This window comes from Tinamus guttatus, unplaced genomic scaffold, assembly GCF_059628265.1.
Source record: "Tinamus guttatus ecotype Peru unplaced genomic scaffold, ASM5962826v1 Tinamus_guttatus_pri_ptg000155l, whole genome shotgun sequence".
Classification (NCBI taxonomy): Eukaryota; Metazoa; Chordata; class Aves; order Tinamiformes; family Tinamidae; genus Tinamus; species Tinamus guttatus.
The window spans coordinates 1,353,342-1,370,149 of record NW_028288689.1 but is presented as its reverse complement, the minus strand read 5'-3'; the positions used below and the strand labels follow the sequence as shown (position 1 = coordinate 1,370,149).

The 16,808-nt window shown below is 37.2% G+C and overlaps 1 protein-coding gene across 1 annotated transcript in view; it reads right to left on the bottom strand.

Moving 5' to 3' along the window:
- The window catches only part of CLINT1 (clathrin interactor 1), a 45,633-nt gene that overhangs the window by 12,735 nt on the left and 16,090 nt on the right, over positions 1 to 16,808 (bottom strand). Inside the window, exons 2-6 of the mRNA XM_088522592.1 lie at positions 8,455 to 8,559; positions 7,731 to 7,827; positions 6,103 to 6,211; positions 5,056 to 5,220; positions 2,680 to 2,854 (exon numbers count right to left, since the gene is read on the bottom strand). Coding sequence (XP_088378718.1) covers positions 2,680 to 2,854; positions 5,056 to 5,220; positions 6,103 to 6,211; positions 7,731 to 7,827; positions 8,455 to 8,559 — 651 coding nt within the window. The remainder of the gene's footprint in view (positions 1 to 2,679; positions 2,855 to 5,055; positions 5,221 to 6,102; positions 6,212 to 7,730; positions 7,828 to 8,454; positions 8,560 to 16,808) is intronic.

The window sequence follows — 16,808 nt, the reverse complement described above, 5'->3', positions numbered from 1 at the left end:
TGGGCTCTTCCTGGCTCTTCCTTTGGCTGAGGTTTTTTTTTTTTTTTTTTTTTTTTTTTAAAAAAAAGAAAACAATAGCCCTTAAAGCAATAGTTTACTGCTAATTTGAGATCATGTAAGACAACCTGCTGCAAAGCTAATGCTCTATGTGAAAGCTGCTTCAAAGACACATACACTCAGAGCTGTGGATCATTTTATAGGACAGCCAAATAATGTTTTGCTTCTTTTCTATCCTGTTATCTGCATAAACCAATTTGAATAGCACAGGAACAAGGATTGACAGAGCTAAAGAATTTTTATGCTAAGAGTAAAACTTCACAAGAACATCTGTGTATTTACAAGTAATTTAAAGGGTACAATTCCAAAACACAAGGCTAGAATTGGGGCAGCCATTGGTTTATTTGTCTAAAAAGTACAAACCAACAAGCACTACAGAAGAAAACTGAGGTATTCCTTCCCCTCTGAGCATAATTTCCTGGTCTTCTCTAATTGCAAGGGGATACTGAAAAAGGACTTCAGGTCTTCACAGCAATATAAACATTTTTCTTCTATGAGAAAACGTAGATTAGGTTTCTACAGAGTTAGTTGCATGAATTGCAGTTTCAATTAATTCTGCTATAAAACAGCTACAAGCTAGATTACTACTTGAGTTACTTCAGCATCTTTTGAGGGGAAGAAAGAACTGTCAGTTTCATAAATTCAGATAGAAATGCAAAACCTGCACCAAGCTTTCCTGCTGCATCCTGAAAGAGACTGTCATCTGAACTGTTACCCCTTCTAAAAATGAAGGAATCAGATTCATCCTGTCTTAGCACTTCAAAACTTTTATTGGCTTTACAGTGCAAAAGAAATAATGATTTATAAAGCTATCATATTAGAACAACAAAAAACACAACAAGCAGATTTGCAAGCTCAGTGAGCATCACCAGCCACTCTCAGGAAGATATTACTGTAATACAAAACATCCTGGCATACTAGCAGAATACAAATAAAATAGAAAGTGTTTTGGAAACTTTCTGATTTTAGAAAGCAAATTTGCTTCAAGTCCAGAAAAACAGAAGTACAAGGACTTCACAAAGCATTTAGAACAAAGTGCTTTGTTGTGAGCTCCAGTCACATATGATTATTAAAAATCCATCTTCTCTATTTATTGAAGTTCCAGTATTTAGCTTTGTATTTGTATTCAGTCAATACACTATTAATACGAATTACGAAGTTTGTTATTTACAGTAGCTTTAGGTATAAACAGACATTCTACTACTTGGGGTTCAATCATCTTAGATACTTGTGCTAACACCTCAAAGAATGATGCCTTTTTACAAAGATATCCATAAATTTCAACTTCTCCGATAAAATACCTTCTATACAAAACCTAAGTCAAGAATCAAAAATGTAGTTTTATTGAAGATCATTTTAATTTGGTGCAGAGATGTACAGTCAGGAAATCCAAACACCCTGTTATGGCACAAGACAAGGTAGACTGTGGAAGGGATAGTCTAACACACTGGAAAATGCAAGACTTCACCAGCACAAGCAAAAACTCAGAAGCCATTTAATGAGGAGGTAGAAAGAGAGGCAGTATTTGCTTACAGCACATGCTTTACATGAACTATGGCCAGAGAGCTTTACAGACTTCACGTGACAAGTTGCTTTCGAAAGCTAAGTACAGAAGAGCACAGAGCAATGCACCATTGTTCAACCCGAAATTGTTTACCTCTCTTCTGATCCTTTCTCTTTGTAGTCTATTGATAGTAAGTTCTAAGAGGGAACCCTGATGTGTGCAAAGAGTACCAGATCTATGATTTATTAATGTTCAGGCAAGGCCACGCTGCCTTTTGCTCAGAAATGCTACTGTTGGGAATTTTTTTTGGGGGGGGGAGTAGGTGTACACATATATGCATATGCATCTGTATATATATGCAAGTTTCTATATAAAAGCATGGATATATTTGAACACACTATAGAAAGTACCATATTAATCCTATTCTCAGTGCAAATTTGAATTTTAAGCTGCTTCTCAAAAGGAAATTTCAATATATTTGGGCTTTTTCTCTGCAGCAACTTCAGATTCTAAGAATAGATTTGATCTCTAGATAATAAAATTCAAAACACCTGTTGAAGGTGCACTTAACCCTCTTCCTGCAGGCAAAGTAGTACGAATTTTCTTCCTTACTGAAAAATAGCCAGATGTGAAATATGACAGGTTTGTTCTGAGGTTCAATTCAAATTGACACAATTTTCTTCATATTTCTCACAGGTGAGCTCAGGGAAGCAGCAGCACAAATACATGCGCCAACGGACTCGAGCACTTTTCTACATCCTTCTTCACAGGCACTTCAGCAGTTACAGTAACTGCAGCATGAAATGGGACCCTCAAGTACCCTGGCACAGGACAGACCACTGAAAAGCTGAGACAAGCACGGCCTTAGGAAATTCCAGCCAAATTCCCTGCCTTGCCAGCAGCCTTCTAAGCAAGGGGCTGTCATGGAAGGTGGCCAACAGCAGTTAACTCTGAGCTGCATTATTCCCTAGGAGCTGCACAAGAAGTCCAGAAAACAGGTTTTGACCCTAAAGACATTTTCATATACAAAAAAAGGTCTAACTAGCAAACAGCAGTGTCAAAGAGCTTTATTGTAACAATTTCACAGAATAAATTCATGTTAAAAACAGCTCTAGTACCTGCATCTTTCTGGAGAGTCTTCTCTATCTTTCCTTCGGAACTTGCTGATGGTATCATCAATTCTGCTTCCAATTTTGTCACTTAGCTCACCTAGTTTATCGCTGAATGGGAAAGCAGGTTTTTTATCCCACTCGTCATCCCATTTTGATTTGGGCTCAGGGTCATATCTTTCACCTGTATACGGTGTTGAGACAAGAAATAATGAAGATAACAGCAAAAACGTGCCTGCAGTCCTTTTAGAAATCATCACAAGCCCCCCTCCCCTACAAACATAAACCTTACAAGTTTTCAAAGCAATCTGAAAGCTCCCACCGTGAATCCACAGTATTACAGCAAGGCCCAGCATGTAATGCCAATCATTAAGTGGCAGGAATGCAGATTCAAAGACTTTTATGACAACCACACAGTCTCAATGCAGTGACCAATAGAGTGCATCAGGATACTGCTGGAGAAGCACAAGAGGCACAACCAGCTCCAGCTGTACAAACAACTTATCAGAAATGCAACACCACGAACAGTCACTTAGTGCATGATATTCCATTCTTGGGCAAGCTGTGTGCTAAGAGGTAAATCAGAGACTTGTGTACATTTAGACACTCACGAGCACAAAGGCATACCAAAATATTGAGACAAGTGTGAAATGCATGGTTACACCTTTGTTCTTTTCTGCACTCAGTCATTTTAAAATTAATTTAAAAAAGTGAAACAAAGAGGGACTAAAACAACTTACTTTTCCGCAGCCACTGAGTACCCTGAACATCTTTTCTGAACACCAGTGTCAAGATCTTTCTATTGACATCTTAGCTTATAAACAGCTGATGGGTGTACTTAGAATAGCTGCTGCTACAAACTGATTAAGACAGTTTAAGAACATAAGTCTGGGTTTATTTAAGCACTACCCCTATCTATGTATAATCTAAGAAAAAGCAGCGCTTGAATTTTACTAAACCTATGGGATTCAGCTCTACTTCAGCTGTTGGAACTGCAAAACAGTTTACTGACTAGTATTGTAACTTTAAATCAGATTTAAGTTTAGAGCCATGAGGCAATATGGCTCAGTTTCAGGCATTAGTATTTTATATTTTGGAGCATCATACACATGAAACTTTTGTTTTCTTGTGTTATTGATTAAAAACAAATGAGTTCAATTTTACTACTTAAGCAGACAAACTGAACATCAGAAAGTAAGGATGGCAAAAAAATCATTACTTAAGGTTATATAGGAAGGCTATATACAGCCAGGTAAGGCTCAAAATTCATTCAACTAAGCCCTCCTTAATAAAAAGGAGGTGATGTGTTTCAGTGCCACAAGGTGCAAAATTTCAAGTAGATCTGATATCACTATATACCAGACAGATTTTCTAATCAAAAATAAATGCAAATCTCAAATGATTTTATTTAGATCCACAAAGGTTAGGAAAGTATTTTCAAAGTACAGCACCTATTAGAGATTAGCTAGATACTCAGTGAGATATTATAAAAATAAATTGCTAGGAATTTCACTAGTGCTAATTATCACAGGGGAGTGAAATGGCCTTATTTTGGCTCATGTCAGGTGCTCTCAAGCATTTTAATGCAGCTTTCACTAACTTTCATTATGCACTAAGAATACCTGAAGCAAAAGATAAAAATTTGAGCTTAATGTTGAAGGAAACACAGGAAGGCAACTGCCAAACAGTGGAGACAATTTTTCAAGTTTAAGGATCACACAGAAGGAGTCCCCCTCTCTCCCCTCTAAAGGGCTAGCAATGAAGATCCTATTTTAAGTGCCAGTTCAGTGTTGAATAGAAGACTGGCAGTTTGTACAATGAGGAGGGAACAGATTTTGGCCAAGGGACTCACCACACATCTTTTTTATTTTAAACATTCATATCTGCTTTGTTAAGAAAACTTTAGAAATTTGTGATGTTAACTGGGGCCTCCTCACTAGCAGATACAGTTAAAGACAAACTTTAAGAAAAAGCCTTGTGCAACAGCAGCATTCATTTTGGAATGAGATTCTACACAGGTGAAGATGAAATAGCAAAGTTTTGATAAGCCAGTGGATTAGTGTCATTTTCTAATAAGATGTTTCCAGTTAGTTTATTTACCTGAAAGCTCACCCAGATACTAAGGAATGTCAAAAACAAACATAAAGCAACCAAAACACCCCCCAAAAAACATACTTTAAGAATTTATTTAAAATATGTATATAGGTTAAAAAAGGACAGGATTAATCTGCAAATAATATCAACCCTGGCAACTAAAAAATTGTAAAGAAAAAAGCATCTAATGGAGCATCCCAGAAACTCCTGAACTGTTATCTGTTTATTGTTACATATTTAGCCAATCTGAAAGTGAAGGTTAAGTCCTCACCACCATGGCTAAGTACTCACTGTATCTGAATCCTCCGACACTGTCCGAAGAAACCCCAATGTATTTGTCTTTGTTCTTCTTTGCTTTCTTCCTCTCTTCCCGAAGACGATCATCATCTTGAGCAAATTCAACCATTTCTTTTACCTTCTGGCGTATATTTATACCCTGGTCTTTGCCATTTTCATCTGGTAGATAATGTAGGATAGGGGGGATGGAAGAGGGGAGAAAAGCAATGAAGGAAAGTCAGAGGCAGTAACAGAGGCAACAACAACATTACAAACTCAGAGAAAAGCAATTACGAACAGAGCAGTCAAAAAAATCTTACAGCCCATTGCATTTGTTTAAAGAGGACTAGATATTTTGTTTCCACACAAATTTTCATTCTTACATAAAGGAGACAGTTCTCACTGAATGCTGTATTTAGAAATACCTAACAGCTTCTGAAGCACTGAAAATTAAAGAGACTGCAATAGAAATTGTATTCCCCACTTCAGTATTTTAACCCTTCAAATTATAACCTTTTTTCTTAGTGTTTTTGGGTTTTGCAACTTTAATTGCTAGAATTCACTGTCACTGCAAAACCGAATTTTTGAAAAAAATGCTTTCAGTTAGGATATACTACAAGCTAAATGTGCTGCTTTCCCAGCCTTTTTCACATTCAAAACACACACTGGCCTTGCTGCCTTTGCACTGTAAATATTATTTGGTGGGAGGAAAGAAACCCAGCTTCAAACAGATGTGTGTGTTTTGGAGCTCTAACCTTTTCTTCCCATATGATTAAAGCTATTCCTTTACGGACACCACAGGGGACCAGTCTCTAGTGCATATTTTAATATAAACCCGAACACTCATGTTGTGTTGGTTCTGTTGTTATTAGCCAGTCTTTTCTGCAAGTTCTTGTCTTCACTAATTAATACTCTAGGGTCCCACGTCTTGGATTCTGCACTCTTCACACAACTGGCAACAGTCACATTCTAATTAGACTGGGGAAGCTTCTAAGCTGGTTCAGGTGACTGACAACTCCAACTACTGTTTTAATTTGCTTATAAGATTTTTCTATTGCTCACCTACAAAGTGGTAATTTTCCAGGGATCGCAAATCATAAATGTGTTCTCTGGCACTTGTAACAACACGCTCTGATCCATTCCTTATGAGGTAAGCTAGGAGCAGCAAAGACTATAAAAATACAAAGCACCTTATGATTGCATGAACAAAAGCTCTATTTTTTTTTCCTCAAGTGCAATAGAAAACCCAATCTCCCCCCTCTCCACTCCCCACCAAATTAGTAAATAAGGTTTTTCCCCTTTTAACTAAGTGTTTATTATATGGGTTACCTAGGAGGAGGAGGAAAAGAAAAAAAAAAAAAGACACACACAATATTCCCTCCCTCCTTTTTCCTTTCTAGGAAATCAGAAATTTTGTTAAAAAAAATAATTTGTTATTACCATATCACAAGCAGTTACCTTCGGCAACTACTGTTAAAAAATAGCTCTAGAAATTTACAGAAAGTTAACTCTGTAAAATGAATTTTCTTTTGCCTTTTCTGTTCATAATTCTTCAGTATTTTTCCACTGAAAAGTAACTCCTATGAAAATATATAAAGCCTTCTGCAGGATGCAAAAGATGTACTAAACTGCAGTTTAGAACATTTTTTTTAAAAACAAGTTTCAAAGAATTACAATTGAAGTACTTTAACCTTTGCAGTTTCTCAAAAAAACACCTTTCCAAGCAGATATCCTTATCAGCTAAGAAATACCATGATATTGCAACCTATTCAAACCTGATATGCAATTCCAAGCAGTCTTTATAACATTAAGTAGTATGTGCGATAACATTAAATATTAATTTGCATTGCACATCAGGGAAAACAATTACTATGAATACAAAACATCAAGCACCTGTGAAAAGCACAAACCTTGCCTTAGAATTAATTCTGTCTGGTTACAATCCCAGCATCAAGAAAAACAATACAACCTAGTGCATGTAATACACCAGTTCTAAAAAATGAGGTTATATTTGCATTATTCAGTGAACACTGAACGCTACTTGAAGTGCAGCATGAAAATCTTAAGGAAAAAGTTTCTGCACCCAGCTAATTAGCCAAAGCCAAGAAAAATGCAAATGAATTTCAGTTCTTATTTCCAAAGTGCAAGTAGGATATAAATTAAAAGCCTTATACGACATAAATGGACAGAATTTTCCTGACAGTCAAGCTGCCTGCTATTTTTAAGAGAATTACAAAATATCAAAAAAAACCCCACAAGATTAGTTTTCATCTTATTTCAGTTATTTTTAAATTCCTTAAAAAACATATTCCTGATAGCATAATAATTTATCATATCTTTCTTGCAGCACTGTAAACTCCTTCGGGTAGGTTCAAAACGTGATCCTTATTCCAATACTCAAATATCAGCAAAATAATTGCTCTATTATGTTCATTAAATAGCATCTTAGAAAGATTTCTACGATCAGAAGTTCTGTTTTTCCACATGCAGCTTTCGTAAGACAATTTTGACTTCAATAAGGGAATTGAGCAAGCAGTCCGGAAAAATAACTCCAGACATTAGTGGAGTAAAGTGACATAGGGTTATCCTAACAAGACACTCCAAAATGTTTTACTAACATCAAGCAAACACTAAGTCCTTAGTAGACCAATACAAAGCCTTGAATACATCCAGTTCATATAAATACACACCTTATAAACTCTCCTCCAGTTTTTTTTATTGTCTTTCAACATTCTAGTCCAAAGCATGTTCATGAGTTCTGGAAACTGTTCGTACATAAATGTAGCCCTAAAGAATTAAACAAAAGGAATAAAGAGTTTATATTCACAGTGGTTTGCTGTAACAGCTTGTTGAGATTCACAGTTGACAGTAGATGGCAGGCTTGATCTAAGTCCATTCAAGTTTGATAGAACTGTAAGTGAAAAGCTATTAGCATTTCTTACTCATACAGAAGTAATCTGCATTATCAGTAGTCCAAAAAGGTAATTCTACAGACCTGGGGCAGTTAAAGAACCTTCACTAGTTTAAAAATGAACTGTTTAGCACAAGCAGTCTAAACCAGAGCAATCAGTCAAATGTGCAACTTCCAAACTCATTTTAAACAAAAGAAGGTCTAAATAATTTGATCCGTTTTGCTCCATTTAGATATCCACAGGAAAAAGCAGTCTACCAATAAAGTCTCCAAAAAGCCAGATACACTGGAAGTTGGTTAGACTACTTGTGTTTTGAAAGTTTCAAAGATACTGACTACATTTTTGCTTGACAGTTTTAATGATTATAAAATTATGTATTGAAAAAAATACTGCAACTTTTCAGCATTATCAGCCAGCATACAGCAAAGTTATCCAGCAGCAAGTTCTGCATTCCTGGATGAGGTGCCCCTTTCTTTCACCAGTGAGTCAAATTATCACTTACTTGGCAATCTCTCCCATGAGTTGCCCTGAAGGTCCCCACGGATCATCATTGGTTGCTTCTCGAACCTTAGACTCGATTTCTGAATAATTCATAACCACATTGGTGCTGCAAAGGAAAATAAAAATTAACACACACAAAGATTAGCATCAAAACTGAGAAACACATGAAAACTTAATAATGACACTAGCTGGTACCTTAATGAGATACCTCTACAAGGTGGGAAAGAAAACATATTTAGTGCACAAGTTACCCTGAGGACACTATACCACGCATTTAAGTTACCTTTAAGAAGGTTTTAGTATTTCATCAAGAATACAGATGTGAAACTATGCATTTGAATTTGAGTCCCATAAAAAACATTTTTGGTCAAATTAAAGCCAGAACTGAACCACTAGAGTGAAAGCTGGTAGCTTTCTTGATAAGATACGACTTGCTTGCAGGTTTGTACGCTGAATAGCTATTTACAAAAAGCTTAATAACTCAATTAGCAGCAGATATGAGGGATTTCTTTTGAATCAGGAGTGCTGCAACAAGAAGTGAAAAGTATCAGTATACCAAACAGGTGTTTGCAAAACTATGCCTGCAGAAGACTGAAGAGATGAGACTCACTAGAAAATATGTTTCCCAGCTTGAACTTATTTAATTAAGGGAAAACAGAAAAAGAAGAAAAGCTAGAGAATTCTGTGTATGCTGATTAAAGCCATGCAAATCGAAGGAGATTAAGGACCTTCTACCACAGGCAATAGAAAAACATAACTTGGAAAGAGAAATCATGATTTTTCAGTATCAGATATTTTAAAAGAGTCAAAATGTGATTTTTTTAATGCATCTCTCCCAAATTGTTGACATTCGGCTATAAGCCCAGCAACCCTCTTTGCCTCACTAAAAACATCAAGCAGCATTTGATAATGTCTTTCCCTAAGAGTTCAGGTGTGAGGGATGGCCCAAGGCATTTGCCTGCGCTTCCATTCATACGCAGAATGTTACACAAACACATCTTTAGCTATGGAGCAACCTCTCATCACGAAAATGGATTTTGATTTCACATGTTTTGCACAGTGAGCCCACTGCTGCAGAGAAACATCAACAAACAGAAACCTAGTTGCCTGTTTTTTCCCTACATTCTTTGCAGTGAAGCATTTACAAATTACTAGTTTACACCTTGCTATCAAAAGTTGCTTGTTTTTTCTCAAGTACATCATACAGCTGGTTTCAGGAGCTAAAATATCAACACTGCTGTAAAATGACTGTGGTCCATTTGTAAACCATCCTCTGAAGTCAAAGTGACTAAGATGTAAAGGAGATACCATGTTGAGAAGGGTTTCTGCACTTACAAATCCTCGTCTGAATCTGAGGGGACTAGAAGCACTTCAAAATGCTTTATAGTTATCCCTCTGTCAAAAAAAGAAGCAACTGGCAGAAAACAGTCTTCAAACAACATGCATTCTGTTTTAATGGACATAAATACAGCAAAAACCATGGAATGGGAGATATTAAACATCAAACAAGAATGAGATCCCCTTGTTTGAAAAGGAGCACAGACTATGATTGTTGAAGCAGTGTAAAATTCCTGGACTTACTCCTGGATTCTCAGCAGGAGAATTCCTGCTGTCAGATTCAGAAGTATGATTTCTAATCACCTTTGGGTATAAAGGGCGTAAGCCATGTAATTAAAAAAAATAATAATAATCAGCAAGCCAACGAAATCTATTCTTAAAACAAAAGCATGAAGGAACACAGCAGTAGGTACGAACAATAGTAATTAAGGTTTCATGAATTTATTTACACTAAATGCACTTCAAACTTCTGTTTCTGACATTTTCTTTACTATGAATACAGATATAAACTTCACTTCCCATATGCAGGGAAGTTGGAAAAAAAAGTGAGGGGCTTGGGCAGCACTGCAGCTTTCAGCACACTGGCTCCCTTGTCCAGAGGGAAGGAAAGCCAGCAAGTAAATGGAAAGGCTCTGTTTGTTTTTATAACCACTCCCTAAGCTCTTGTTTGAGAGAAGGGGGGAGTAGATATAAAATGAAGCATTTCCTCCGTTTCTTAAGTAAAAACATTTAAGAATGGGAATTACGAAAAAAAAAAAGAGGTGCAAACTCACAGCAAAAATACCAACATTTAGTATGGAGGAACTCAAAGTGCGTGGCTAAAACACCATCAGGGTTGAGGGGTGGAAATGCAAAGGAAACAAGGGAAATTAAGTAATGTGCCACTTACAGTCCCCCCCCCCTTCCCCCCCGAAAAGACACAGTTAAACCCCACTAAGCAGGAAAACATGTACATGTTGTATTTTTAAAACCATCCTGCAGTGAAGTTATTGTTCTCAACAGCTACGAGAAATCTCTTTGTAAAAGCCAAGAGGAGATCTAATGGCAGAAAGCGTTCCAAAACAAAGTATCTTTAAGCTGCATTTAATTCAGCAACAAATGTAAACTTCCAGAAAAAGAAAAACTTGTATAGTTTGGCACCCTTCCAGGTCACTTAAAAATAGCCATTTCTAAAAAGGTGGAAATATAGTTTTATTCTTCCTTTCCCATGTTTTCCATGGCCCTCACTCCGTGCCCTACCCATGATTCCTGCGACCTTTGCAGCAAAAAAATAATTTACGTCCAGATGTGAAGGGAAAAAGTGACTAGTTTGATTGCCAAGACTTCCTGTGATTGATATAAATTTAATATCCGAGGACACTTTCAGACACCAGGGGGGGCTCTCTGATTAGTTTATCCTGGGCAGCTTCCAGGGAATCGTGCTGGATTTCATGGACTCGGTCGGCTTTGCAAACAAACGGCTCTACAATAGTTAAGATCGGTGGAAGGGATTCTAGAATCAGTCTTTAAAACAACTATTATCCATGAGACTAGATTTGGGTTTACCACAAGTTGTGAACTTCAAACCCACATAACTGGAATCTTTCAAAGATTTGCAGGAACTGATGACAAAAGTCAAAATACACTTCTTGTTTATTTGTGAAATTTATGCCCCCCAAAAAAGGCAAGCCCAATAAATAAATGGGTTCATATTAACTTTAAGCTGTCACATTTCTTTCTGTTTGAGATGCATTTCACAGCCTATATAAAATCATGGACTATACGCTCACCACCACTTTGACTAACTTTCTTATTCCTGATTAATACTTTATAAAGTTATTTCTGTATTATTTCAGTTATTCTATATACATTTTAAGCATTTAATATATTACATAAATTATGAGATAAATATAACTACATTGCTTCAAGTAGCAGCTTCCAACTGGAAGCATTACAGCCAGTTTCTTACACAGTTGTGCCTGGACTTGTTATCCCACATCAGCCATTGCTTGTTCCACAATAGAAAAATTTGGATCTCTCAATATCTTATCCCTGGAAGCAGGAATACTTTGGAACACAAATGGGGAGACACAAGCCTCTGAACATAGCTAGTAATGTAAGTGGAAAAAGCCCCAGGAATGGGGACAAACCCAGGTCTCAAGTTACCATCAGAGAATCAAATCAATTTTTTCAGCTTGTCTCCGCTCTAAAGTTTTCCCCAAATCCACTGCCAAACTGACAACAAAGCTGTCTTATAACCATGATTTATATACAGTCTCAGCAAACCTGCTAAAATGGGCGCAGAACAATTTCTGTGTGTTTAACAACTCGATTCAGCGTTCTGGTTAGCAGCTCGCACGCAACACAGAGCACCGGCAGGAGCAAATACCTCCAAGCCCACGGTCCTCACAGAGCAACTGCACGCAGGCAGGTACCTCTGTCTCACCATCCCCAGCATCTCTTACATTACGCAGCTTTTTCCAGGGTCACTGGCATATTACTCTTTCACCACCCTGTCAATGCACTCAATGTGTGAAATCACAACTTGGGGCTCACTGCTAGATTTTGGGCACAGTGTTGTTTTGAAGGTAGCATTGCTAGGATGAGCGCAGTCAGGGAGCCGATACCCACACCTCAGCCTTTCAGATTCCCAAACAAACTGAGCAACAAGCACGAAATGCTAAAAGAGTAACAGAATCTTAAACCTGCTGAAAAGCTTAAATAGCATTTGCATAAAAAAACTGCACTGGAGAAAACAAGGGCTTTAGTTTTACTGTATATCTCAAACAGCATATATGTTACTTTACAGGCTCTGCTTCTACGTAAGCAAAGATAAATGCATCCATGCTAAAACTTGGTAAATTACTATTACTAATTGATTTCCATATAGGTAAGAAATCTCAAGGCTGTGAGAAAAAAGGTATTATATATTAAAAGTAATGAAAGCGTAATAAATAAATACATGCATTCACTCAGAATGTAGCTTGCTTTAATATTAAGGAATCAGAAAGCCTAACAGCTCTTAGCCAGTTTCTGCAGAAACTTAAAAGCCTTGAATATGCCCTGGGGCAAGAGTCAGACCACTCCATTAAAAGCACCATTAGGATTAGAGTTGCTATTGATGTGGGTGGTGTCACCGAGGACACAAGTAATATTCTGTACATTAGATCCACAGAAGATTTGTGAAATGCCACATCTAATCTTGTGAAAACCAAAATAAACAGAAGTCACAAAGAGGGTACATTACAGCAGTTTCTCTACAGTAATGATAAAGGTATTGGTTTGGACAGAGCAAGGCTAATTAGAAACACTTCTCAAACCTCTGGGAAGCCGCCCACTGTGCTGAGGGACTGAGCAGCAGGAACAAGAAACCCGGTTACACAGTTAAATTTTTCAATGTATATTTCAAACCAATTACGATATCATGTATACATGGGACTCCTACACGCATAATATTATGCCTCTAACTATTACTCCAAGGACATCACTGGATTATGCACCTTCTGTTTTCCTTTTTTAATTTTACAACTGGGACCACTAAAATACTAGAAGCCGAGTGGAGAAACTTTTCTACATTTTACCACTATTAACAGCTTGCAATGAGAGATCATTCTGCAAATACCTGTTTAAAGACTAAAAGCAGAAGAAAAAACACTCAAGTCTTACCCACATGCATGCCTTTTATACATATAGCTTGAATATTAATGTTATTCAAATAGAAACTCACACTAATAATTCTTTTCAAAACAAAAATCTTGTGATCTGTCTCTTGGAGAGGAAGCAGTTAAGATGAACATGAGACAACAGAAGAGCTGTTACTCTACAGCACTAGTGTACTATGAAAATCTTGCCAGAAATAAAAATATTCTAGTTTTTAGTTATTTCAAATGCCAAGGCAAATAGGACAATTTTATCTTTTAAGTAATTCCTATGCATTTAGCAGCACTAATCTTTTAATAGGCAGTCTCATATACTATATTTTAATCTCATTCTATCTATAAATTTGTTAGCAGCATCTTTATATTTAGAAAGCCTTCTCTACATCTCCTACAACCTCTGAGCAAAAGCTAAAAAAAGGAACTTAGAGGCTGGTCCATGACAATGTCATTAACTCCGGGGAAAAAAATTCGTAACCTCACTGATTGACACAGCAAAGGAGGGTATTACAGCTACAGTCCCCAAGTCTATGTCCACAAACCTGAGTAAGGCAACGTTTAAACATGTCTTATGTTTCAAGACCGAATAATAGATTGCTTTTCCAAATCAAAATAGGACAATGAACAATTATAGCTGAAAAATACATATAAAAACCCTTTAAGTTACAGCATAAGTTTGCTTTGAACAATTGAACAAGGAAAACACAGCTGGCTCATTTAGTCATTTTGCATACCTCCACCTAAGCCTTGACAAGATTTTTACAGCGAGTTACATGCAGAAAGTCAGGAGCACTTTTGCCACAAGGATAGTTTGTTACCAGCCTGGCAGTAAGTTCAGTGTAGGCTTTCAAAAAAAAGCCAGCGGTGACTTGTGTCCAGAGCAGAGCCAAGACCCTGCTCCTGCCATTAAAGCCTTCTCTTCCAGCAAGCTCCTTCCTTCTAAGCATCTGGTTGTCTTTCAGCTGAGAAGCTGGTCATCTCCTACAGCAGCACCTAGATCTAGGTATAATTATGTGATCCATAGTGCTTGTTTTATAAATACGAGCCAAAGAGAAGAACAGCAATTTTTGGATGTCCCTAAATGCAGGGCAGGGCTGTGAACTTGAAGCAGGGGGGTATACAGCTTTGCTTTTAGAAGTATAGGATTGCAGGATCCATATTTATCTTACAAATGAACGGATAGACCATAAAGCAAGGAAAGTGAACATTCAAAACTTGGGAGAAGGCAAACGCCAATAGCACTTTGGCAGTGAGTACTTATGAAAAACATCCTGGCCCACATGCACACCGGGCATTTGAGATGGAGGTTTTGGAGAGGGGAAAGGTATCTTCATCTCCACCATGCACACTGAGTCATGCACCTATACTGTTATTAGTACCTAGATTAAAAGATTCTCATACTGCAGAAAATAGATGGAAAGCTTTCTGAATATGTTAAAAGAAGGCTCTTTTAATATGAAGTGATCTAGTCTTCAGCTTACGTTCAGAAGTTGGTTTCAACTATTGACAGCACACAGCTAAGTAATATCAAAAACATATCCAAGTCATTTGAGTCCAGGATACGTCTTTCTCACTCCCAGGAACAGAAAAGTCAGTATATATAAAATTATTAGTCTCTAGAAAATTTTTGACGAATACAAATATATCATTTAATACTTATCCATCTGGTCATGAAATATTTTTCCCAGAGGATTTGAAGTGATAAACAGAAAAAAAGAAGCTATCCAGATCCTTCCAAGCCGCTAGGGGCCAGCATGCCATGCAGGAAGTATCTCACCAAGAGCTGGATCACATCAGCTGCATTTATTTCTGCTAGCATCATTTGCTGCAAACTCAGATTCAAGTTGATCACTGATCCATACTCCCGATTCAAGAAACTGAAAGGATCTAATATTTAAAATACAAACTCAATTCCAAAAGATGCATCTCAGCACTTGATTTTACTGGCTTGTCACTAACTTAGAGAATTAAATACACAGTCTGAGGCATGAAGAGGAGACAGAGAGAAAGACCCCATTTAACATCTGTTTCCCAAACAGCATAATGGCAAAATCCAAAGCGTACCTAATGTTACTGACCATTATATAGAAAGAGATACTAACCATCCAAAATACAGTGCTGCTCTTGCCCTCAGTTAACTCTGATGTTAGATTTCAGCCAGCAACTGTTTGTCTTCACCTAGTGAAGACAAACCAAAAACATGCAACAAATTTAGTCCGTTTCCATTCTGCTCCTGTCAGTACTGTCACTTTTGTTATAAAACATACAGCTTAGGTTTGCAGCCTTACAGCCGAAACATATGGATACCAAACACGAAGCCAGTAGCCCACACTGAGCTACAAAACAGATGGGTACCCATCTGCTGAACCACCTCAGGTTACACAGAGGTAACAGCTCTACATTAACTGATACTTGACCACTTGAAATTACTGATTTTTCAAATCAGTGCTCAGAAGTATTACTAATAGAGCACCAGATAATTTAATACATAAATAGCTGGTATTAATACAGACCTAAAAAAGTTTCAATTACAATTTTTCTGACCAGCAATACCATCTTCATTACGGTACAAGAGGATCCCAAACACTTCTGCAGTTTTTCCAAGTTAACAGTTCCGTAATTTATGGGGCAGATGTGCAAGGCAAACTGCACAGAAATAGATAAGCCAAGAAAAACATCCTGATGTCCACAAATGAATTACAGCTTGTGGGAGGAAGGAACTATAAAGCTATTTCCTGTGCTGTACAACTTTTAATCACAAAAGAGCACCAAGAAAACAAGATAACCCCAAATCCACCACACACACACACTCGCAAAAAGGGCCCTGACTAAGAATTAAATTGCAGTGTTCCAGCACTTGGATCTGTTGTTTAGAAGTCACCAATCACATGCGAAATCTTCCCTTTCATAGTTCTTCCCCATCAGAAATTACCCAACTGTGGTTTGCTATACTCTTAATATCCTTTCTTAATTGCTATGCTATGGCTCAAGCAGTGTTTTTTTTTTAATTTTTAAACAGATGTTGGGAACATGAGGTGACCAATTATGTGGTAGGTTTAAAGGATACTTGGGTTAAGGACACTTTTTCCATAGTTAATTAAGAGTGGTGCCATCAATTACAGAACCCCTGCAGTACTGTAAATACTTTCATATTATTATATAAAACCATATTATGCGATTTACATGAACAGATACATGGCTGCTTTAAATGTGTGAATGTTAACCTATTGTAGGGCACCCTCAAGAACAGAAGTTTTAGATAAGAAAAACTGTATGTAGGAGTAGTAAAATCCTCTTGACTTAAGTTTTCAAACACGCTGAGGATTTTGCTATTTGCCACTTACTTTACACTGCAGAAAAACAGCAATATTATTGCTATTGT